General features: G+C 29.2%; 8 protein-coding genes across 13 annotated transcripts; 4 read left to right on the top strand and 4 right to left on the bottom strand.

The window, feature by feature from the left end:
- Nucleotides 1-68: 68 nt before the first annotated feature.
- On the top strand, nt 69-3,224 carry Got2 (glutamate oxaloacetate transaminase 2). Its single transcript, XM_078181945.1, has 8 exons — nt 69-295; nt 1,141-1,297; nt 1,406-1,534; nt 1,609-1,830; nt 1,898-2,054; nt 2,265-2,363; nt 2,439-2,755; nt 2,830-3,224. The coding sequence occupies exons 1-8, from the start codon at nt 201-203 to the stop codon at nt 2,950-2,952; spliced, it is 1,299 nt and encodes a 432-aa protein (XP_078038071.1). The 5' UTR covers nt 69-200; the 3' UTR covers nt 2,953-3,224.
- Nucleotides 3,225-3,447: 223 nt separating this feature from the next.
- On the top strand, nt 3,448-8,577 carry Ufd1-like (ubiquitin fusion-degradation 1-like). Of its 5 annotated transcripts, none has more exons than XR_013494141.1 (6): nt 3,686-3,818; nt 4,442-4,596; nt 4,714-5,262; nt 5,335-5,455; nt 7,353-7,399; nt 8,325-8,577. XR_013494141.1 is itself a non-coding variant. In XM_078181785.1 (5 exons), exons 1-5 carry the CDS (start codon nt 3,580-3,582, stop codon nt 5,401-5,403), a joined length of 900 nt encoding a protein of 299 aa, XP_078037911.1. In that variant the 5' UTR covers nt 3,448-3,579; the 3' UTR covers nt 5,404-5,502. The 5 variants fall into 5 exon arrangements, 1 of the variants encoding a protein (XP_078037911.1); XR_013494139.1 differs by having other exon boundaries at nt 5,335-5,951; XM_078181785.1 differs by lacking the exons at nt 7,353-7,399; nt 8,325-8,577 and adding an exon at nt 3,448-3,591 and having other exon boundaries at nt 3,704-3,818; nt 5,335-5,502.
- On the bottom strand, nt 5,740-22,709 carry Cbp (sarcoplasmic calcium-binding protein). 2 transcript variants are annotated; one of them, XM_078181787.1, is made up of 6 exons: nt 22,626-22,709; nt 8,053-8,169; nt 6,994-7,161; nt 6,284-6,424; nt 5,978-6,058; nt 5,740-5,888 (listed from the first exon to the last, which is right to left on the bottom strand). In XM_078181787.1, exons 1-6 carry the CDS (start codon nt 22,626-22,628, stop codon nt 5,742-5,744), a joined length of 657 nt encoding a protein of 218 aa, XP_078037913.1. In that variant the 5' UTR covers nt 22,629-22,709; the 3' UTR covers nt 5,740-5,741. The 2 variants fall into 2 exon arrangements, with proteins under 2 accessions (XP_078037913.1, XP_078037912.1); XM_078181786.1 differs by lacking the exon at nt 22,626-22,709 and adding an exon at nt 8,916-9,161.
- On the bottom strand, nt 9,985-11,260 carry Vps29 (vacuolar protein sorting 29). The gene is made up of 4 exons (XM_078181788.1): nt 11,089-11,260; nt 10,687-10,878; nt 10,387-10,622; nt 9,985-10,295 (listed from the first exon to the last, which is right to left on the bottom strand). Exons 1-4 carry the CDS (start codon nt 11,089-11,091, stop codon nt 10,178-10,180), a joined length of 549 nt encoding a protein of 182 aa, XP_078037914.1. The 5' UTR covers nt 11,092-11,260; the 3' UTR covers nt 9,985-10,177.
- Bhd (folliculin) lies at nt 11,491-14,832 on the top strand. Its single transcript, XM_078181782.1, has 7 exons — nt 11,491-12,348; nt 12,675-12,780; nt 12,922-13,196; nt 13,271-13,383; nt 13,467-13,796; nt 13,892-14,126; nt 14,376-14,832. The coding sequence occupies exons 1-7, from the start codon at nt 12,044-12,046 to the stop codon at nt 14,515-14,517; spliced, it is 1,506 nt and encodes a 501-aa protein (XP_078037908.1). The 5' UTR covers nt 11,491-12,043; the 3' UTR covers nt 14,518-14,832.
- Nucleotides 15,294-18,670, top strand: LOC144470517 (DNA polymerase delta subunit 2). Its single transcript, XM_078181783.1, has 6 exons — nt 15,294-15,477; nt 15,550-15,854; nt 16,322-16,538; nt 17,028-17,262; nt 17,325-17,617; nt 17,695-18,670. The coding sequence occupies exons 1-6, from the start codon at nt 15,309-15,311 to the stop codon at nt 17,811-17,813; spliced, it is 1,338 nt and encodes a 445-aa protein (XP_078037909.1). The 5' UTR covers nt 15,294-15,308; the 3' UTR covers nt 17,814-18,670.
- On the bottom strand, nt 19,143-20,063 carry LOC144470522 (uncharacterized). The gene is made up of 2 exons (XM_078181789.1): nt 19,822-20,063; nt 19,143-19,742 (listed from the first exon to the last, which is right to left on the bottom strand). Exons 1-2 carry the CDS (start codon nt 20,044-20,046, stop codon nt 19,509-19,511), a joined length of 459 nt encoding a protein of 152 aa, XP_078037915.1. The 5' UTR covers nt 20,047-20,063; the 3' UTR covers nt 19,143-19,508.
- On the bottom strand, nt 21,070-23,173 carry Dph1 (diphthamide biosynthesis 1). The gene is made up of 4 exons (XM_078181784.1): nt 22,626-23,173; nt 21,979-22,286; nt 21,520-21,903; nt 21,070-21,440 (listed from the first exon to the last, which is right to left on the bottom strand). Exons 1-4 carry the CDS (start codon nt 22,936-22,938, stop codon nt 21,210-21,212), a joined length of 1,236 nt encoding a protein of 411 aa, XP_078037910.1. The 5' UTR covers nt 22,939-23,173; the 3' UTR covers nt 21,070-21,209.
- Nucleotides 23,174-23,747: the final 574 nt, after the last annotated feature.

Below are 23,747 nucleotides of genomic sequence, written 5' to 3'. Positions count from 1 at the left end.
GTAGGAAATCGCCATTACGAGGTTTCCAATATGTATATATGTATACGCGCATGAGCATACATGCGCATTAATTAGATACAGTCATCGTCAGCACAGTATATCCAAGTATATCCAGAACAAGTATTCCAGACTCCGACTATCCAAACATTGGAGCAGAGTGATTGGAACTTAGGATAGGCCTATACTTAATAACTAATAAGATGGCACAAAGCACAAAGCTCATTACATTTTCGTCTGTGTGTAACTTATTAAAAAATAATTATAATGTTACTACACATACAATCAGATTATCTAGGTAAGAGAATTACAATCAATTGACCTTTTTAACCTTTGTTAAAATAGTATGTAATGATAACTTAAAAGTCAAATGCAATTCATAAATTCATGAGTATTTCGTTTCATATTCACAAGCTTAAACCATTAACATAAGTTTCTGTATTAACATACTGGACAATTACATTCTCTGAGATTTTTTACTAACAGGCAGTGAGACAAATACATTAAGTACAATTAAATAAAATTAAAATCAGATATATGCACACATATATGCATATAGTAAAATACAGTACACATATATTTGAAAATAGAAGCTTGTTCATTTATTTTATAATAATACGAGCAGCGCGTGATCTTCAGTATGAAACATTCATGAAGCTTATGGGATGAAATTAGAAGTTTATAAGAACATTCTTACAAAACTGAAAAATATGAAAACTCGGATTAGAATTGTATGCTAATTTCAGTTTTTAAGTTATAAGAAAGGTCAGAAAATCGTTTATTTGTGAGTTGCTATAAATATATTGAAGTTAATGTACATTTTTTTGAATACTTGCTGAAATAAATTATCACTATTTATGTCAATTATTCTACTTTTATAAATTTTTTATACTCAAGGTCGCATGAAAGTCATGACATTATAGTTCATTGAACTTATAATGATTAAAATTCAAAAGATATGATCTCGAATAAATGTTTTTGCCCATCATAATGTCTGCCTCTCTCAACCAACCAATATTTTCCTTTGACATTTCTTTCTATGGTAGAGAAACAAGTGAGATACTTTAAATGTTACAACTAGACAAAGCACCTTATATATTGCAACTATGGAGGATTAATATAACATGGTTTTTCATGTTATAGTTCATGGTGGTCTGGTGTTGAAATGGGCCCACCTGATGCAATCTTAGGCATCACAGAAGCATATAAAAAAGATCAAAATTCTAAAAAGATTAACTTGGGTGTTGGTGCATATAGGGATGACAATGGTAAACCATTTGTGTTACAAAGTGTTCGAAAGGTATATATTATAAAATTTAAATTTTATGACTATGAAGTTGAAGTAGATATAGAATGTGCATGAAAGATATAATTAAAGTAGTTATTCGTTGATTCAAATTTGTTTTAGGCAGAAAATATTATTAGAGAAAGGGAAATGGACAAAGAATATTCAACAATATCTGGGAATGCTGAATTTTGTAAGAAAAGTATTAATTTAGCACTCGGCGAAGGCCATGATGCTATCAAAAACGGTTTGGTAAGAATTATATATGTTTATGAATTATAACGTATAAATTATTTTTATATATTATAAATAATAATGTGTTTTAGACTGCTACTGTACAAGGAATTTCTGGCACAGGTTCACTTTTTGTCGGAGCAAACTTCCTCTCACGTTTTTTCCCTGGATCTAAAGATATATATGTACCAATACCTACATGGGGCAATCATGGTCCTGTATTTAAGCTTGCTAATCTTTCAGTAAAAACGTATCGTTATTTTGATCCGAACACGTGTGGATTAGATTTTAAGGGCGTTTTAGAAGATTTAAATGTTAGTAATCATATAGAAAATAATGATTAATATTTACAAATGTTGTTCACAATTTTATCATTTGCAGAAAATTCCAGAAAAATCTATAGTTCTCTTCCATGCATGTGCACACAATCCTACTGGTGTTGACCCAAAACCTGAACAGTGGAAAGAATTATCAGCACTGACAAAAAAGAGAAATCTTTTCCCGTTCTTTGATATGGCATATCAAGGGTTTGCTTCAGGTAATGTAATTAACTGTTAATACTTTGCTAACGCTTGTTTAATATTTTTTACTTATTAACAATTCTAATTAAGATTTCTTCTAAAATTTGATTATTTTCACATGTTCTAGTTTATAATTCGTCATACATTAATTTGAGATAGTTTTACCAAAAAATGGAAAAGATAAATTACAAATATTTATGTACTAAAATATTTATATAAAATTCTAGGATCTATAGAAAAAGATTCAATGGCAGTTACATTATTCCTAGCAGATGGAAATAAAATTGCTTTAGCTCAGTCTTTTGCTAAAAACATGGGTCTTTATGGTAAATACGTAGATTTAATGATTATCTAAATAAATTACGATAGTAAATAAAAACTTTATTAATAATTTTCCTTAGGTGAACGTGTTGGAGCATTTACGTTGGTTGGCTCCAACAAAGAAGAAGCAGACAGAATTCTTTCACAATTAAAGATTTTAATTAGGCCAATGTATTCTAATCCACCAATTAATGGTGCTAGAATTGTTAATGAAGTTTTAGGCAATTCGGAATTAAAGCAACACTGGCTTAGTGAGGTGAAAGGAATGGCTGATCGTATTATTTCTGTTCGCCAAAAGTTAAATGATAATCTTAAGAAGCTTGGTAGTTCTCTAAACTGGTCACACATTACTGACCAAATTGGAATGTTTTGCTATACTGGTCTTAAACCTAATCAGGTATTATATATTTTCTGTATCTAAGTCTTTTAGTACAGTGTTCACAACTAAATTTTTGCAATAATATCTTACAGGTAGAAAAACTGACCAAAGATTATAGCATTTATTTAACAAAAGATGGTAGAATATCCATGGCTGGCGTGACAACAAAAAATGTGGAATATCTTGCTAATGCTATGCACGAAGTTACAAAATAGTTTAATATTTTTACTATTAAGTAAAGGATTAAACCACATTTTGCCTTGTTATATCTAAATATACATTCATGAAAAGTGCTAGCATACAAGTATAAGTATTGAATCTAATGCATTTAATCTTGCATGCTATTTTTATAACATCACTGCAGGCAGTGTAGGTCTCATTTTAAAATTGTAGATACAACATCAAATTATTAATGTAACTTGAAACATTCGTATTGACAATTTCACTATGTATTCTATTTCAAAATATAGGAAACGATATTCTGTTATACTAGTTAAATAAAACCTGATGTCCATGTAAACAGAAATACTCAAAATATGTAAATTTCATTTATAATAAAAGTAATTACGATTCTAACTTTTTAATGACTAATTTAATAAATAACTTCGAATTATTTTATTATATACATGTCGTGCATAACTAGTAACTGCAACAAGTACCAATATAACAAAATATTAAATATGGATTCAAACACACGTTGAGTTCACACTTGACTGTGAGTGACAAGAGTGAGTCATCTGCTCTCAGTGTACACACGTATGTCAGTTACACTGTTATTTAAATTCTAACATTTTTCGACGATTCTGCTATTTATAAATATCCTGAGGAGTTGCAAGACAAATATGGCAAACATGGTAAAAAATTATGAGAACGAGACGGAAATTAACAGGAGGATTATGCTCCGTTTAACATAATTTATCTTAAAGTGAGGTTACGTTGTTTCTCAACATGGATTTTTACTTTCAGTTTGGATTTAATATGTTTCCGGAGATTCCACGATCTTTTAACACTCAGTATAAATGTTTCTCTGTGTCGATGTTACCAGGTGCCTATCGTCAAGATGTAGAACGTGGAGGAAAAAGTTAGTGCCATAAATCTGTCATCTTGTACAGTGTGTTAAGAAAGTAATAGTCATCTATTATGAATGCAATTCACTACAATCTATAAGTTTAATGGAAATCTGTAAACGAACTGCTTTGAAAAATTGTTTATAAACATGAGAATTGTTGTTACATTTTTTTAATTGTGCTTTGAAATATAATCGGTGTGCTCTACTCATTGAGAAGCCAGAAACTTCTAAAAGAGTTATATGCTAGAGATGCGCTGTTCTCTGAGAATAGGAAGTTAAAGTTTTGCAATATATTGAAAATGTTGAATTACTTTCTTTCAAGCAGTAGATCGTACTTTCTTTTTCATTGATAACTAATCTCTCTACTAAATTCAACTGTCTATTTTGAGAAAACAATGCATTTATAACATACGACTTCTTTAGAACTTTCCACCTTTCAAAATAGTAATATGTATTTGTTAATGTAATAAAAAAATTCAACAATAATTTTCATTATTATAAACAATTTCGTAAAGTCTCTTTTTTTATAGTTGTCCATGTAATATGTGTGAACAATTATCTTCCGAGAGAATAATCATTATTTTCATAAGATTATTTGCTTATTCTGTAAGAATATACATCTATTTTTTTTTCAGTAATTATGCCAACTTCGGCTCTGGAACAGCTTACCAGATTGAACATTATTTATCCAATGCTGTTCAAATTAACCAATAAAAAATCTAATAGAGTAACTCATTGCGGTGTTTTGGAATTTGTTGCTGAAGAAGGGAAAGTTTATTTACCATATTGGGTAAATAATAAGTATAACTACATTCTTATTTTCTAAAAAGTCTACTTTGAGTCAAAATTATTTCTCTAAACATATATTAACGTGGCTGTATTGTAAACCATAATATCGTCATTACAGATGATGCTTAATCTTTTAGTGGAAGAAGCGGAATTGATAAATGTTGAAAGTGTTTCTCTAGAAACAGCAACATTCTCACGGTTTCAACCACAATCCAAAGATTTCTTAGATATTACAAACCCTAAAGCTGTTTTAGAAAATGCTTTAAGAAGTTTTGCATGTCTTACGACAGGTGATGTAATTGCTATAAAGTATAACCAAAGAATATATGAATTGTGTGTCTTGGAAACAAAGCCAGATTCAGCAGTTAGAATTATAGAATGTGATATGAATGTTGAGTTTGCTCCACCCGTGGGTTATATAGAACCAGAAAAACATACTGTAAAGGATGAATCTATAGTAGACCCTGCTGATTTAATGCCAGCACCTATTGGTTTTGTACCATTTAAAGGGCATGGTAATAGATTAGATGGTAAAAAGCGTAAAGATTTTGGTCAATCAGATGTTGCTACAAATAAGCCTACATACGTTAGGGGAATACCAGATTATGAATATAAAATAGGGACCCTTGTATTTTTACGTAATATGAAACCTGTTAATAATAAAGAGGTAAGAGATAGCTTTAAATTGTCTTACTTATTGCTATGTGCAATGTTAGGATTACGTTAATTATTGTTACAGGTAAAAGATCAAGATGAATTTAAAGCTTTCATGGGAGAAGGTTTCTCTCTTAGGAAACCAAGAAAATGATTATTTAGTTATCAGTCTATTTATTTTCTTATAATTACTTACATTTGTAAAAGTGAGTATTCATACTTTTTATTAAATGGTTGTACTTTTTAATATAAATGTGTTATAAAAGTTTTTAACCATTACCATATTTAAAAATATGTTCATTAAAAAAATTCTGTTGTTGAGGACATAAGATCTTTCAAATACATGTATACTCTATTTAAAATTATTTTTATAGAAGAAACTTATTCTACTGAAAGTATAATAAATCGTATTAATAACTCATATGTCATTACAACAATAATTAACACGTGGTATCTTAATATCACAAGTTACAAGATCAAACAAAAACATGCTCAATCTATTAGTGGTCCCCAAAAATGTTTACTGGGTCTCTTTGGATCTTCATCTATGAAAAAATCACGGCCCAGTGATATGAATTCTTCAAAACTGATTTTACCATCGTCATTAGTATCAATGTGACTGAAGGAAACAACTGCGTGCTGTAAAACATTTTTCAATTAAATCAAATCACTTGTTGATATCGTATCTAAAAAATTTTAATAGTGAGTATATGTATAATTTTACTTACATCATGCGTAAGACCTAAACACTGGAAAAATAATTTGAATTCCTCCACAGAAATTTCACCGCTTTGATCTTTGTCTACTGCCTGCAATTTTAATTCATTACACATCATATTTTCAAAAATGGATTCATTTATACAGATTTATTAGGGATGTGCGAAATTTCATTGAGAAGAGGAAAATTTCAGGATTCTTGTAAAAGCAAAAAAAATCCCGAACATTTTCAGAAATCTCGAAAATCATTCGCGTTTCCGCCTCGACCTGATCACGTATATCACTAATAAACGGACTTAATTATTTTAAACACTTACTTTGAATAAAAATGGCAAGAAATGATGACATTTCTTTTTTAACGACGAATCATTAAGAACATGATGCATTTCTTCCAAGTATTTTTCAATACAAATGAGATTATATGGACTGATTTCACCCCATTGTTCCCTCCACATGTCCTAAATAAACATGTACATATATAAGTGAATGTTCAACTTTTTTTAATAGTTTATTTGTTATTTCTTTTTTAAGTATATCATATAATAATTGTTTTTTTATGCAGCAATTCACTTTAATTGTCCCTCAACCTGTAAACAAAAATGGTCAACTTGGAAAGATGAGATGCGATTTACATGTTGTCCATTTTTTATTACATGTTGAGGGACATTTGAGGAGAATTTACTCTTTTACTCAATTTTATGTTATATAAATTTTAAATTATATAAATATTGGAATATAAAACAGTATTGACGATAGTATTATTAAACAAACAATTCGAATCCATACTTCAGATTAAACTAAAATTCAAAAACTAAATTTATTTTTTAAAAATTTAAGTAACTTTATTAAAGAAATAAAAATTGTATATATTTTAACACTGTATACACATACATATGTTATACATATCATGAAGGGTTAAGGTACTGGAGTTATTACAGAGCTTTGTTGGCTGAGCAATTAGAGCATTCAAAAAAATTAGGAAATGTTTAATCTAAATATTATTTCTATTAACATACAGAATACTTACATTTAGTACTTTTTTGAATTCAGTCTTAGCCTCTTCAGATAAATGCCCTAAGTCAGAGAATCTTTCTGCAAGCAGCATGAAATCATCATAACTGATAAGTCCATCTTTATTAACGTCTAAATGGTTGTGTAATGTTCGCATTTTTCGTCTCCAGAAATGTGATACTCCCTAAAAATGAAATATTTCCATCAAAAATATGTGTTACATTATTTTTATTATCGTCGGTGTTAACGTAACAGAGCGCAGTTTTTGAAATCTTTCCACGCTTGTAACTCGAATCTGGATTAACCAATTTCAATTGAATTCTCAACATGCATATAACTTGCCGAGATCTATGTGAGGCATTTTTTTTATTTTAGGTTGGTTCTAGGCTCGGATAAGAAAAAGTAAAAAAACAGGAAAGAAGGTATTTTAATCATTGTCTAAAAAAAACTTAAGTCGTTTTGCCCTGTTTTAAAAAGCAGTTATTCCGTTTTAAAAGGTGTGTTATATGAAAACGGTCGTTGAAGCGAGTTCAATGATATACGGCATACATAATACTGCTCAAGGTTATACAGGTCACAAAAGAAAGAAAACGATGTGTATTACATATCGAAAGCGTGGGATCGAATCGAGCTGCGGGCTGTGGCACCAGTGGGGTCGGTCCCCAAATATTGCTCAATTACGTTTTGAATCTGTGTACACATGTATGTATGTCTAGATACGTGTGACGTTTTATTTTTCGTACACGTGGAAATCTAAAAACTGTTTTGTTCTATGCGTATACTTTTTTCTACGCAAATATATTCTTATATGAAAAAAGAAAATCTTATTGCATAAAAGTAATGATTACTTTTTCATGAGCTCACCGTTTAATGTATCAATTACTTTGGTACTATATTGTTAACTTTATTATAATATTTTATTCTTAATTCGAGAAATAATCCATAATTGTTGACTATATTTATACTAAAGAAAGTATAATCGAATGATATTGCATGTCTTTTTCGTTATGTGTTGTTTGTTGACATAAACAATGAAAGAACAGCATAAATTGTGAAATAAAAAATATTGTCTTACTCTTTCGTGTTCATTGTCCGAGTCACTATCATGTTCGTCTCGCTCATCCGTAGATGTTGAGAGTCCTGTATAGTGTACACGGCGTTTACTATACATTCGTCGTACAATGTCACGGCTCTAGAATCAAAACAAATACACAACTTACATGACAACATAAATGAAAAAAGAAATTGAATACATATTATATGCAACTATAATATTCCATTAACACTTTTATGTATATCATTGTTATCGTAGCATCATAAATATTAATAAACAAAATTCTATTGCAGGTCGTGTTCTTTCAACGTGTAACTACTCAACAACGTGAGTTTTTGTAATATTAGCTATTCAAAATATACATTAATCATTTAGGTGGAAAATCAATTATGCTAAGTAAATTTCATTGTGAAATATGTATATTTAAAGTTAATGTAAATGTGAAAAAGAAAAGAAATAGCGGAAAGTGTTCGTTCATTTACATCGTAGAAAATTAATTGGAATACTGATATATATTTGTTGTTTTCATTAAACATTTAAACCCGTGCCACCTATATTCTTTATCCGCTTACATAAAATTTGAAAGTGAAACATCGCAACACTTGAAACATTGAAATGAAAGATAAATATGTACTGATTGTGAGTACAATGAATCGTAACAGTTACAAAATAAAACAGGTTTCATACGTAACGCCGATCAAATTTTAATGCAATCGTTTTTATTTGTTTTGAGAATATATAAAAATATTAATTCAATTTAAATTATTAGTGGTCAACAATGGTGACCAATCAGATTCAATGTAATCGCGCCACAGTCTTTGTCGAATGAAAAACTTTATAAGTTATATTTTCTTCTACTATAATATAAAATAATACAAATTTGCCTTTAGCTTCTCTTCAGGCAGATCGATGTTTTCCTTCCCATGAATTACACCATTGCACAAAACTGAAATTGTTCTTTTTTCAAGTACTCCATTGGATATCACGTATCGTAAACCCGTTCGTAATAACGTCGTTGCCATTTTGATGTAAAATAGAGCAATATTCTCTATGAATTTTCGTGTAATCAAGTATATGTTATAGAAGCACACAGGAAAACGAAAATCTACACAATTACTCCAAAGGGCCTGCAACTGATTTCTAACCAGTAGAGAAGTATCGGGCCCCTTTTGTTCGGTTGCTTAAATCCCCACTTTTTTACCACTCATGCGCAGAAACGGTTAGTCTCCCGTTTTTCTTGTTTTCTCTCGACTACATACGAGCATCCTCGCACGTTCTCTTCTCCCAGATAAAACCATGAACTTCTATAACGATAAAAACGTACGGTGAAACTCGTAAAAATTGATAAAAGGGAAGCGATATATCAGTGACGTAAATTAAGATTAAAGTTGTCTACTACTAGTAAAGCTCTACTCCCCCAATTCTTTTACATATATGTAATATCTATGCGAAGAAAGTAGGTGAAGAAATATCGTCGATTTCAATCGAAAAATTTTACTTAATTAGAACAAATTAATGAAAAAAACAATCTTTCCTTACCCGAAAAGGAACTGTGCAAAACTATATATTTCTGTTACTTATTTGATCTGTTTTTATTAGTTACGCTTATGTTTAAACTTATCAATTGTATTGTGATAAGAAAACATTCATTACCTAGTAATGTATTTTAAGATCAAACAAATTCGAGGAATTACGTTTGAGATCAATCCGAAATACGGAGATCAAACGTAAATATTGTACGTACAAAAATATTTGAATGAAAGTAGGTCATGTTAAATGCGATATTTGTTCATACGTATTTAAATATGCGTACGTGACGGAAGGCATGGATTGAACTATTCAATTGGAACAAATACGTAATTCACATACATGTGAATGAATGTGTATATCTAAGATTGGAAAATAGAAAATAAATATATTTAATAATATAATCATTGAGTAAATGAGATACAATTGAAATTCATCATACTTTATTTTATTTACAATTAATGTTTTATACAATTTAAATCCTTAAATAAATGCTAATACTAATTCAAATGCACCTGAGATATTACATGAATAGTACATGGATCAGTATCAAAGTTATGTATGTTACAAAGACATAGTTTGTAATTTAGTTCATTTGTATTTCAATGTTTATATAATTTTAGCTCTTTTTGTATTCAATTCTTTCAACTTTTACCTCATCACCAACAAGTTGATATACGTATGTTACAACTGTTGAACTTTGAATATCCATTAAGACAAAGGATGGTATGACTGATCTATAGAGTACAAATGTTTATTATAAAATTATTAAATACAGTTATCAGAAGTTAAATCTTAATTGAAATGAAAACTATAAAGTAAACTTACGTATCGAGTGGATTATAGGCTCCTGTTGCCGAGCCAGGATTAATATAAAATTTATTTTCATGTTCGTATGCCTCAAATTTATGTGTGTGACCTGATATTAAAATGTCAACGTCTAATTGTCTTTGAATTAAGGCTAACGATTCAGGATCTCCCCAAGGTACAACTTGATGTCCATGCGATAAACCTATTCTAAATTGACCAACTGTAACAACTTTTTGTTCCGGATAGTTCAAATTCTAAAACAACAATGAATAATGTGTAAGAGCTTTAAATAATTATTATATCTGAAATTGAAAATACCTCATCGAAGTCTCCTCTAACAACATGCACATCGCTGGCCAATGTTTTTAAATAATCAAATGATTCTTTTGTACATAGATTGCCTGTGCATAAAATGTGCTGTATTCGACCAGGCACTAATAATTTCTTAAATTTACTTGGAAGGCTACTGCATCTATGTGGAATATGCAAATCTCCCAATACTAAAACAAGCTGTAATTACAAAATTATTTTCAAACAGCACTCTTCCCTCTTTTAATATCGTAAATGTTACGGAAATAAAGATAGAAGTTATATATGCAGCATTTATAATGTTTGTAATCGTTTCACTGTCAAATAATCTCCAAATTATTTGGGGTTAGAATTGGGTAAAATTGATACTAGATACGTTTTTATCTGTAATGTTTGATTTTATCTGCTCACCATGATTTATTTAATAATATTTGTATAACTGTTATAATATGTAATTGTGAATATTCAATTTATTGCATTCGTTAGCTATAATATAGAATTGTCAAACTCGGTACCGAAAGCAAATGAAAGTACAGTCGGTACAGTCAGTTCTCGCATTTTAGAATCGTCTATCTCGCCTACTCGCTAGAGGAGCTTTTCTCTATCCCCACCATTTTACTGCGCATCCAATCGGCAATGAATCCTGCCTTAACAGTGTAAATCGTCAGTCAATCAGAGCAAAGCAATGTCTACTACTATTCCCGCTAACGGAGTTCGCTACGATATTAGCGGGGGTTAACGTAGAAATTTTCTTTACTCTGATTGGTTGGCAATTTGTATACTATATTTACTGTGCATTCTGTTTCAGATTGCTCACTGTGCTCTATTGCGTCTTTGTTTGTGGCAACGATGGATGTTACCCATCATTTACAAGAAAAAAAATTGACCAACATTTTAATCGTGTTGCGTATTGCATGTACATTATGATGAATTTCCTGCTGTGCTATGTGAATGTGTATATTTTTATTTCACTTATCCGAAGACGTGAAAATTGAATGTGTTGTGTGAACATACTTCATCGAATCAAAAATAAACGTATATAAAGAAAGGGACAATCATAATGTCACGTGCTTTTGACTTGTCTTCGTTCTTGTCTTGTCACGTGGAAAAGCTAAAAAAAAAGTTATATGTTCTGTTTTAAAAACGTGAACTGCAAACAGATCGGTGATCAAGTTGAATTGTGTTACATTCGTTCTATCTTCTAACCAATACCAGAAACAGAGGTTAGGTTTTGAAATTTGAATCCTTCCTTACGATGATTTAACATGTATGAAGAGATTTACGTATTGTAGTTAAAAATTAAGTCGATATTAAAATGACTCTGTGTGCGAAGCCATCATTTCTATAATACATACATAAAAAAAAAATGAATGCTGTGATTGCATTATGTATTTTTTGTGAATCACACGGACCTAAAGTGATATTCACGACTCAAACGTATCATAATTATGATAATCAGAGTACAGAGAAATTAAAATTCTATGGGCCTAAGGAAATATTAAGACGTAGTCAAAACATATTGGAGGATGGACAGTATGAATGCGAAGGATGTCAAAGCATTGGTAATGTGAAATATTTGAGTAACGAACATGAAACTAAGACATCATTCCTATCTGCTCAACAATCGTTGACTCAAGATATTTGGTGCTTATTAAAACACGCATGTTTTAGGTATAATAATTGAAATGTTATTTGCTACATTGTTTTATCTCTTTGTGGTTTAAGATATAAACTGTAATTATGTTTATTGAATGATATACTTTGAATGCATAAATTTTTTCAACAATGTTTGTGGAAAGATTTGTAGAGTTAAATAATATTATGTAATGAATCTATAAGTTGCAGACTATAATATTTTAAAAGATTCATTGTTAAATGCATTAATATAAAAATGTTATTTTGTCAGTAGCTAGACCATAAAGAGATAATTATGTGAATGTACGCGTCACAGATATATTTCTAAGTAAATTATCATATTTTAATTTTATTTTTATAAGGAGTTTAAGTTGCGAAGTATATCCTGGAAGAGAAGGTGTTTGCTATTTTGGAGATGAATACAGGGGGCATGTTTTAAGTCATACGTTTACATTAAAAGATGCCCAGGTGAATTATGCAACGAAAAAGCATGTTTGGTAGCTATTACAACAAATTATTCAAATCATCTCAATCATTATAAAGTTAACGTTTAGAGACATTGGAAATAGAAACTTCATCAATACGAAGGATTATTTGTCATTTTTGTAGGCAAGAGGAATCAGAAGGTGGTGCAGTTTCATTGTTTTCATGAGGGACAAACAGTTTCTCTTAAATATGTGGCCTTTTCTAGTTGACAATTTGAAGGAAATAATTAGAGAATTGCAAGACTTTGCAGAAAAGAAATACAATGTGGAAGAAGCAGAATGTCCACAAAGAGTTGTTCGTCTTGCAACAGTTAATAATGGATCTGGTTCATATAAAAATTCGCATACGCAACCCAGAAGTTTTTGTGAAATAACTAATGAAAAACATGTTTTTATAAGGTCCGTTTTATATTTGATGCATGCTAGTTAATAATTTTACTAAATAAAATATTAACAGATTATAATTATATTAGAATCCACATGTGGCTAGTATGGATTCTTAGTGCAGGAGCGAGACATTTCATAGAAATTTTTCCTATGAGTTTGTTAGACGATGAATTAAATTATGATTTGGAACATCAGATTGGTTAGTATTTCAAAATATATTGTGCTTGAGAGAATTATTTATATCTAACTTTGTCTATATCGATAAAATAATTTCCTTCCTAGAAACTGATGAAGGATTCACTTTTGTGAATGCTAAATTACCTGTTAATTTAAATTTAACGTCGAACGAATCTGAAACAAACTCAGAATTTTCAGAAGTTTTGGGAAAACCTACCACCGTGATACTCAGAGATTTAAGATCCATATTAGGAAAGGATCAATTTAGACAACTTTTATATTCTAGTTTAACAGGTGTACAAATTTTAATAAGAGGTCCAAATTTTGAAAGGTTGGAGTTTTTGTATGGCCTTAGTTCCCTTATTCCATGTGCATGTCGAAGAGTCAAGACTCAAGCTACAGAATATATGGATCCTAATAAGTGTAACTTCATCGGTATATACACATTTTCATAAACTATTTTATTCAAATTTTAATGTCTGATAAAATATTAATATAATAATAATAACCAACTGTATCATTGATTTCAGGTGTAGATACATCGGTGGCAGTTCCTTTACCATGTGCAAGTGTATGCAGATTGGACATTATATCCAATGAACACAAAATTGAAAATACAAATTCACACATTGTTAGATGGACAGGCACATTACCTTTGAAACTTCCAACACTACTAGTAAAGATTGAAAAGTCACTCGATAATGAGAAACTAGGCAATTCGACATTAAAAGCACATCTTGCAGCACTACAGGAAGAGTGGGCAAAGTATATCATTTATCTTCTTATTTTATAACAGAATTATTGATTAATCACTACTTGCGATTTCAAAGAATTAATAATCAAGAATTATGAATTGTAAAATCAGTTGTCATAAATTAAATCCTTAAGTCAATCATGAAGTATTTTAGTTGTAATAGTTAATTGTTAATTGAATTTAATATTACTCAATTCTGTTTCAAAATACTGCTGTTGAATATGTAAAAATTAAAAGTATAATTTCTGTTATAATTATAGCATTGCGAAAGTGATTCACGCTATGCGAGGTCGTGGTCATAGTGAAGATCTTTCAGGACTTATGCTTAGCTTAGGTGCTGGTCCTCATGATAAGAAATTACTAGATGCCTGGTCAATGGGTTTACCATCAAACCCGGCATAAATTTTTAATTAACTGACATAACAATATACATTGCAGTGTTATTGGGTAATATGTAATCTTATGATATGCATTCTCTTATTTGTATCTTTAATTTGTTTTTCGATATTTATGTATTTGAGGTTGTGCAACATTTTTGTATTTATGATATAGTTCAAAAATAAGGGTTAAAACTAATGTTAACGCAAAATAAATTACTTTACATACATAGCTATAGCCTGAAAATAATTTCAGATATACTATATACAATAGCTATATAACATGTCGATACAATTGTACCAAAAATAAAGTTTCATAGAAGTTGCTGTATTTTACTTATTTATGGTAATATCAAATATTAATTAATGAGAGATCATTATTTCGATCATAAATTTTTTTATTATACTTTTATTTATTTTAACAAGATGTTGACCATCAGTCTAATTTTTAATAGATCACATCTTTCTATTTCACTAAAAATGGATATATAACACTAAATATACTAAATCATTCATTTTAGATAAAATCGTTTGAAAAATTTGGAAACTTCTACCATCATTATAGAATTTGTCATTTTTAATGTGATAATCATTTTTTGGATTACATGTATATAGTTTTATCAATTTTATCACTGCAGTAATGTTTGAAAATATATATGAGTAATATTGATAGTATATGTAGATAAAGATAATTTTATAACAATATTACTTCGATTTGCAGTTGTTATATGTATACAGCATGTAATATAAAATACGTCATTTAATTAAAGGCACTGATATAAGTAGGTACATATTCTAGTACATAACATATGTATAATGGAATATTGCTCACCGTTAACCTATCCCCGTAGATCTTGGAAATTTAAAGATTTTGAACAATTTAAAATATGTTCAAAAAATTTTAATGTGCAGTATCATAGTATATATAATGCAAGGTTAGCAGCACTAAAGGATCAACTTCTACAAAAAGCAAAGGCTAAGTGGGGTAAAAAAAATCTTCCATCTATTGCATACATTATCATTTTAGGTTAGATTTTTAATGTATACTTTATTATAGCCCAATATGAGGTGGCTACCTTATCAGAATTAGTCGAAAAGAACCAAGATAATAATTACATTGTAATAGGAACTTTATACAAGCATCAAGAACTGAAACCATCAATACTGCAGGATCTTACCAAAGAACTTCAATTACCGACTCATTCATCAAGAACAAACTATGCATCATTCAAAGATATATTATTTTTGGAAGACGATGCTTTACGCGTTAAATTGGTTGGAAATCACATGAATATTCAAAGAGTGATTACTGGTATTGTTTGTGCTGTACTTGGACATCAATTAGCAAATGGTGAATTTGATGTAAATATCAATTTTACTATGTTACAAATCACTCATAAAAATAATTTGTATAATTTCCTTTGTTTGTACTGAATCAAAAATAGGCATCAATATTGTAACTAAAAATGCACAAACTATTTTTTCTTAGTTGTCTAGTTTCTACATAACATTAATATTTAAATACTTTATGGGAAAGAAAAATTTTATTTATAATATTTTAAGAATAATGGTGGTTAGTCTTATTTTTCTTCTAGTGTGATTTTCGTCAGATTCAAATCTGATTTTGAAATGCAACAGTCTGTTGCTTAAAATCTACTGCAAATTTGAATATTACAATTATAAAGAAATAGTTTGTGTATTCTTCAGCTATAGTGGATGGCTTTGAAATAACATAAAATACGTAGCAGAATATTTAAATCAAATTTTAACATACAAAGCAACATGTGAAATTTACATTATTTGCATTACATAAATTATATTAATTGTAGGTAATTGATTGGTGTTATCCAGGATGTACTTCAAAACTAGCTACAATCATTAAACCATTGGAACAACTGGGAAAGATTTTAATAATATCAGGTTTAGATCTAGTCAATAATACACAACTATTAAATTTAAACCTGTTCTCTGAATGGGTAACTGGAATGATTGGTTGCTCAGAGGTTCAAACAGATGTGGCAGCCATAGTGTGTATTATTATAGCAGGTATGAATATACAGGTAGTATAGAATAGTTTATATAGCATCCTCTCCTATTTTATGCAATTCTATAATATAGAACATAGAATTGCATAGGATAGGATGTATATAATACATCTAAAACATAACCTTGACATAATCTTGCAATTCTGTAATATAGAATATAAAATTGCATAGGATAGGATAGGGTAGAATAGAACATATATAACATAAGTTATATATAAGTTACGCAAGGAGTGGGATAGGTGATACACGCGCCTTGGGTCCCACACAGTGGCGTGGTGCGTCTACGATATGAATATTACAGTTTTGAACTACAATCGGATAGAAGCATTCTACGTTACGTCGCAATTGTATGCGTTATCTACTTTGCTCCTTGCGTAAATTATTTCTCTACGATTACTGGTCTAATTGGATTTTTTTATCTTTCGTTTTATGTTAAAAGAAACTAAATTACTTTACAAGAATTAGCTTATATAAATTGAATTTATTTTAGGAAATAGTATAAGAGGATCTATAGAAATCTATGATCATAAAGAATATTTTGAATCCAAAACACTTAATGAAACCAACTACAAACAGGCTACAATATCAGCAAACAAATTGGACAATTTTCTTCTTCCTATAGTACAGTGTTGCCCTATAATATTAATGCCTGGTGAATTTGACCCGACTTGTCACACATTGCCTCAACAATCACTTCATCCTTGCATATTATCTCAATGCTCCAGGTAATTATTACACGTTTATATTCTATTATGGTAAAGTATTCTCCTATATTTACATAATATAGGTTCAAGAGTTTCTATGGAGCTACAAATCCTTGGATTGGTAGTATTAACTCTCGTATCATAGCTGGGTCTAGTGGTCAACCAATTTTAGATATTATGAAAGTTGCTGGACTCGTTAATGAGTCGCCATTAACATGGCTAGAACAAACAATAGATTGGAGACATTATGCACCAACTGCACCAGACACTGTCCCAGCTTATCCATTTTGTAACATTGATCCATTTATTATGACAGAATGTCCTGACATTTATTTTGCTGGTAATATGGACAAATATGACACCAAATTATTAACAGGTAAGAATATTTTTAAACAATTCCTATTTTTTTATTATAATAATGAAAGAGGTGAAGTAGAAAATATTTATTCACAGGAAACGAAGGACAGATAATAAGATTGATTTGCATTCCAAAATTTTCTGAGACACAAATAGCTGTATTGGTTGATTTACAGGATTTACAAACTTCGCCAATTTCTTTTGGCTTTAGTTAATTTATTTAGTCTTCTAATTTCACATGAAACATTAACATTACATATAATAATGAATTTGCAAGGAAAAATAACAATTGGAATAATTCTGTACATGATTTTAGTTTAATTTGTGTATTGTAAATATATTATTTATTCTATTAAACAATGCACCGATTTTTTTTAAACCACTTTTATATATAAGTAGTATAGTCTTTTTTTAACCTTCCGACGAGCGCGCTTCTTTTCGTAATATGAGCAGGCGCACCGTATACTCCGTACATGCGGCAGTGATGTTGTATTTCAAATATATAGTAACAATATACTTATTTAAATGTGTAAACTAAATATTATAAAGACATAAATATTTTTATTTTTATAATTAATATATATAAAAATCTACGGAATATTCGTCTTCAGTCTAAACGCTAGTCACCGTAATCTATAATAGGCACACTAATAATAAAAACTATAAATTTTATATATACAATGTGAAAAAGTGGGAAAGTCACATCCGTATAATAATCCAGTTATGAATGCTGTTCTGAGCAGCAGATATTATATATATTCGGATCCATTAAACACGATTAACTTCGTCTTTGTACAAAAACGTGTTTCCATATTGAATTCCAGTATTCTTAGTACATCTGTAGCATCACATGAAAGTCATCATTTCAGGGAAAGAGAAAATATACAGATCGATACGACCATGAAAGAAAAGATTTTTTTATAAAGTACTAACAATATGTTTGCGCTCGTCGTTGGGTTAATAACAGAATGGTAACTTTATTAACACGTTAACTGTTGCCTTATCATAAGTAACGCCTGGTAATGTTTTGCTGAAATGAATGAATACATCAGAATTAAATTACTTATAATATTTGTATACTTTTAAATATTATTATTATTGTCATAATATAAATTATGATGAACCCGATCAAACTAGATATGTATATACATGAAATATATTAGTATAATTTTATTTAATATAATGTACTTTTTTGTCCTTCTAATTTTATTCCTTTAATTTCTGAAGAAAACCTTCGTGGTACTATGAACAAGTATATGTGCAGATATGCCTGTTAACGTGTTAATAATACCTACATTTAAAAATGAAAAACAAGATAATTTGTATATTCAATGTTACTTTTTGTTCATATATGTATGTAAACAAATAGACGTTATTTCATAAAATATATTTTTACATCAATAAAATTGTATTGTACATTGTAGTTACTGCATTAACAATATTTATTTTGATATTTGCAAGAATATAGCATGCACTTTATATTTACAAGATAATTGTGATATAATATATATATATATATATATATATATATATATGTATGCAATAATTTAATACTGGTAGTTTTTAATAGTAAAATAGTATCTTTTCTCTTTTTTATGAAAATATGAGTTATCTTTGGCACAATAGTTATTAGAAGAGTGTTAAATAATGTTAAAATTATTCAAGTAAATAAAATTAAAATTCTACGTTAAATCAATAATAGTTTTATCTAGTTTACTGTTCCTAGATGGCTATAAGATACTTGAAATTAATATTTCAGTAACAAATATAAGTACTATATGCATCAAATAGTCATGATACTGAAACTGATTTCAATTTCAAATAGCGATTATCGTCATTGCTGAGGCCTGCACAGTTTTTAGAATTGTAGTACATCACAAATGTTTATCTAAATACAAATTAAGACATTCCTAACTACAAGACTTTGAAGGAATTGGAATATTCATATTTAGGCAAATATTCATATTATTTGATGACTCTTGAGCTTCTGAGACTTCATTTTCTTGATTTATTGTTTTTTCTTCACTTCTCATTGCACATATTGCATCTGTGAGAGCAACTATGTAATTTTTCGCTAAAGTTAAGGTTTCAATTTTCGATAGTCGTCTCTCCTTGCTTACATGTGGTATTACTTCTCGTAAAGACTACAAATTGTAATAATTAATGGATCCTATTTAGAACATAAACTATTCTGAATGAAAGAAACTTTGCAGATATCTTTACCTGGAATGCATCATTTAAACTGTGCATTCTCATTCTTTCTCTTTCATTACTTTCTAATCTTCTTAGAGTTCTTTCTCTAGGTGTAGCCCCTCTTGATGGTTTTGATAATTTTAAGCCTGATTTTTCAGATCTCTTGCTATTTCGCTGCATTGTTCTTCTAGTCTGTGATCGTTGTTTAGTCCAGTTTTCTTCCCAGTTGTCTCCGTTCATTATTTTGGATTTCATTCAAAAATATTCCTTTTCTAATTAACGGTATTATTATTATTATTATTATATATTTCTATATTTTTGTACAATGTTAACAACTTTGTACAAAGTAGTACATTATTTAGAATATTTGATGTACTTACAGTAATGTATAAAACGTTTAATAGTTGTTAATCAATGAAGAATGGAGATGCAAATATAATATTATACTTTAATTTTTATAATAAATTTAATTCACAAATTTTCAACGGACTTGTCCAAAAGGAATTTAGGAAAAAAATAGGGTAATGACAATTCAGTTGTTTTAACGCATTTTTAAATATTTGAACTAATTACACGAGACCGCGTGTACTTGTTGAGCCACGTTGGAACGACAACTGACGTTGCGATGCCGGGGTGCGGCCGAAACAGCCTTCCACCCCCGGGAACTATGCGATCTACCCTGTGACCTTTTCTTAATATGTTTCTCATAATGCTTTACCAATCTTAAATTTTCGTTCATATAAATTTAAATTCATCTAGAAATTTTCATATTTTTATTAAAGAAATTCATAGATTTAATAAAATTTTAACTAAAACAATACATCGCTAAAATTATAAGACGCTTAGAATTGCAAAATATGTTATTCACAATGTTTTAGGAACTTGAATTTATCATACTCATTAATTTTAAATTTCAATAGTAAGTAAGATCTTCTTAATGTTTATAAATTTCATTTTTAACACACACTTATTACGTAGTACATGATAAGCTTTGTACGTGTGCGCGGCTACAGGTGGGCGTATGACGTAATTCGCCCACGCGGTTCTTTCTATCTTCCTATAATCACACTACCCTCCATCGAGACAGCGTGAAATATCCTTTAATATATTTTATACACGTGTTTTGTTCACCGATAAATTAAATTCTCTTTACTGTTAATATACGATGTTGTTAGAATTAATTTTTTATTGATTGCTTTTACCTGTGTTATCAAATTTTTCAAGTAATTATGCAAATAAAAGGAATTATTCAATTTAAAGAACGATAATTATTGCCTATTGTCCAGACGCGAATAACTACATATATTTAATTTTTTTCGTATTTAGCAATAAATAGAATAAAAATTTTAAAATGTACAATTTTAACCAAATTAGAAATTGTAACAATATAAATATACATGTAAATTGATTTTTATTGTTTATGTATTATCTTTACATTTGCCACAACAAGTGTCAGTCTGTTTTTCTAACTCAGATTCTTTATGATTAGGCGTCCATGGTCCAAGACTAGTAGCAGCATAATAGTCCATAGGATATGGCTTTTCAGTGTTAAAGTTTATCATTTTTAAAGCAACAGCTCCCTCATAGGGTGTGAGAAATGGTTTTTCGAAAGCTGTACCCCAGTCTATACTTAATCTTGGACACGCAATCTATTGAAAAATTTTTCATATGAAATATTGTTATATTTTCATTTAAAAATGAAAATTCATGGACATAAAGTAATATTACCTGTATAAAAGCATCAACATCTTTGAATAGTTTAATTTTATCCGGAAATATTTCAGACAGTAATATAATAACATTTTCTTTTCCCATTAATTTAATCTTATTTTCTATATTTTTCAGTACATTGAGACTTCCTTGTCTGCCTAAAGTGCCTAGAACCAGTCCAAATATACCACTTTCTTTCACATTATTTATAGCTATTAATCTAGTTCTAAGCATTTCTTTATGATTATAAAATTCTTCGGTTAGCTTTTTTTCATATGGATCATAACGAAATGCTCTTAATCTTGGATTAGCAATCATTACTGCTTCCAAGTGAAATCGACCATCGCCAACATAAACAACAACATCAGCGCACCGAATTTGTGGTGCTGTGCAACCTAAAATCTGTGATTTAAAATATGAAATATGAAACTCAAACTCATTTTGTACAGTATAAGTTTTATTGCAGAATACAAGTACCTCTCCAGGACTTAGTGGTTTACTTTGTGGCGTAGATACTTCATACCCGTGTTTCTTCATTTCTACTGCAATTGCTTGTAAAGTTCCAACAAATTGAATAGTGCTTACAAGAGCTATTTTTGTTGTAATCGGTAGAGTGGCTTGTAAACACTCGATACAATGGGAAGCATCTATTTTTATATTTACGAATACATAAAGTACTTTAATTCCAATTGTTTGATCAATAGGTATCAAACAAGAATGACCGTAATGAATTAAAAAATCTGCATTTAATGCTTTTGCTGTGTAATCGTCTACGCAACATGCTCCTACATAGAGAACATTTTAATGTAAATATATATTTCAACAGCGTTAGAGAGATATTTGTTCAAATTAACTCTAAGAAGTAGATTTTATTTTATCAATGCAGAGGTTTGATACTATTTTGCTGATAGCAAGACAATAGCAACAAGTTTTTTAAAACCTCTATTCAAGTTAATATTTTCTTTTTCTAAAAAATTTATTCTAATTAATAGCATATACATATTAATAGACAGTTAATAAATTAATGGAAATATTGTCAAGATTTATTTTTAAGCAAATACCTCCTTACATTTTGAATCCATAGTATTATTACCATGAGCTTATATCTAAAAAAAATACTTTACCATAAGTTACGTCTCCCATTATAACAGCTTCAGCACTTGTAAATTCTTCTATAATATCAGCTATAGTTGTAGAATACATCAAAAGTCCTTCTGGCATTTGTAACGCAACTCTTTTAGCTTTTACTTCTTTGATTCTCCATATGGATTTGTGGATTTCGAAATTATAATTATTAGGTAGTGCGGCAATTGCTGCATTTAGTAGAGGATCGTTTAAAATTGCTTCTGGAATTTTATTTATTTTAACTGGAGCTTTAAAAATTTTACGAACTGGCTTTGCTTTAACTATCACAATCGAATTGCAATCTTCAGCCATAATTAAAACTTTTATTATTAATTTTGATTAATCACAGTTTCGTCTATATTCCTCGTTTTACAAACACGATATTTATATTATATGCAATGTTTATGAATTAAAATCACTTTCTTTTTTAATTTGAATAACTATAGTAAAACGATATTATCACTTATATTCTACAACTATTTAAATTAACACGTTACGTAGAGGTTATGTTATGACCCATCATCACATCATATGATCACATTGAATGTTGAACTAAGTCATAGTCAGATGCGAGATGTGATCACGTAAGTAATCAATGACCTCATGCAGTGTAGGGATGTAATCGATTTTTGTATATTCGATTTCTTTAAATACGAATCGATCTTTGATTCAAAACGTATTGCTACTTAAAACGTGTCGTCTTCCTAAAATTCATTGTCTTTAAATGATTGGTTAATAAATGAAAACCAAGTATTTAAATTAAAAAGTAACTTAATATTACGTGTAAAATATTTACAATACTCATAAATATTAATATTTATCAGTTACAGTATCTCATGATACGAAACTTTTAAATTAGATTTATTTATTTATTTAAATCTTGAAAGAATGAAGAATTGACAATAATTGAAGTCTACAGTAATCTCATAAATCGATTTTAGAGTGCTATAAGAATTAAAGCATTGCATTTTAGATCCGATTTACGAGTCGAGTCCCATCCAATATACTTAATTATAGAAAGTATATATAATTAATTTTAAATAAGTTAAAACTTGTGTTTTTTAAAATATGTCAGATTTGACGAACTAACGTAGATTTGAATGTATAACAAATTTCTAGAC

Source organism: Augochlora pura, chromosome 5 (genome assembly GCF_028453695.1).
Source record: "Augochlora pura isolate Apur16 chromosome 5, APUR_v2.2.1, whole genome shotgun sequence".
Lineage (NCBI taxonomy): Eukaryota > Metazoa > Arthropoda > Insecta > Hymenoptera > Halictidae > Augochlora > Augochlora pura.
Note: the sequence above shows the minus strand (reverse complement) of the source record. Positions and strands in the feature narration are given on the sequence as shown.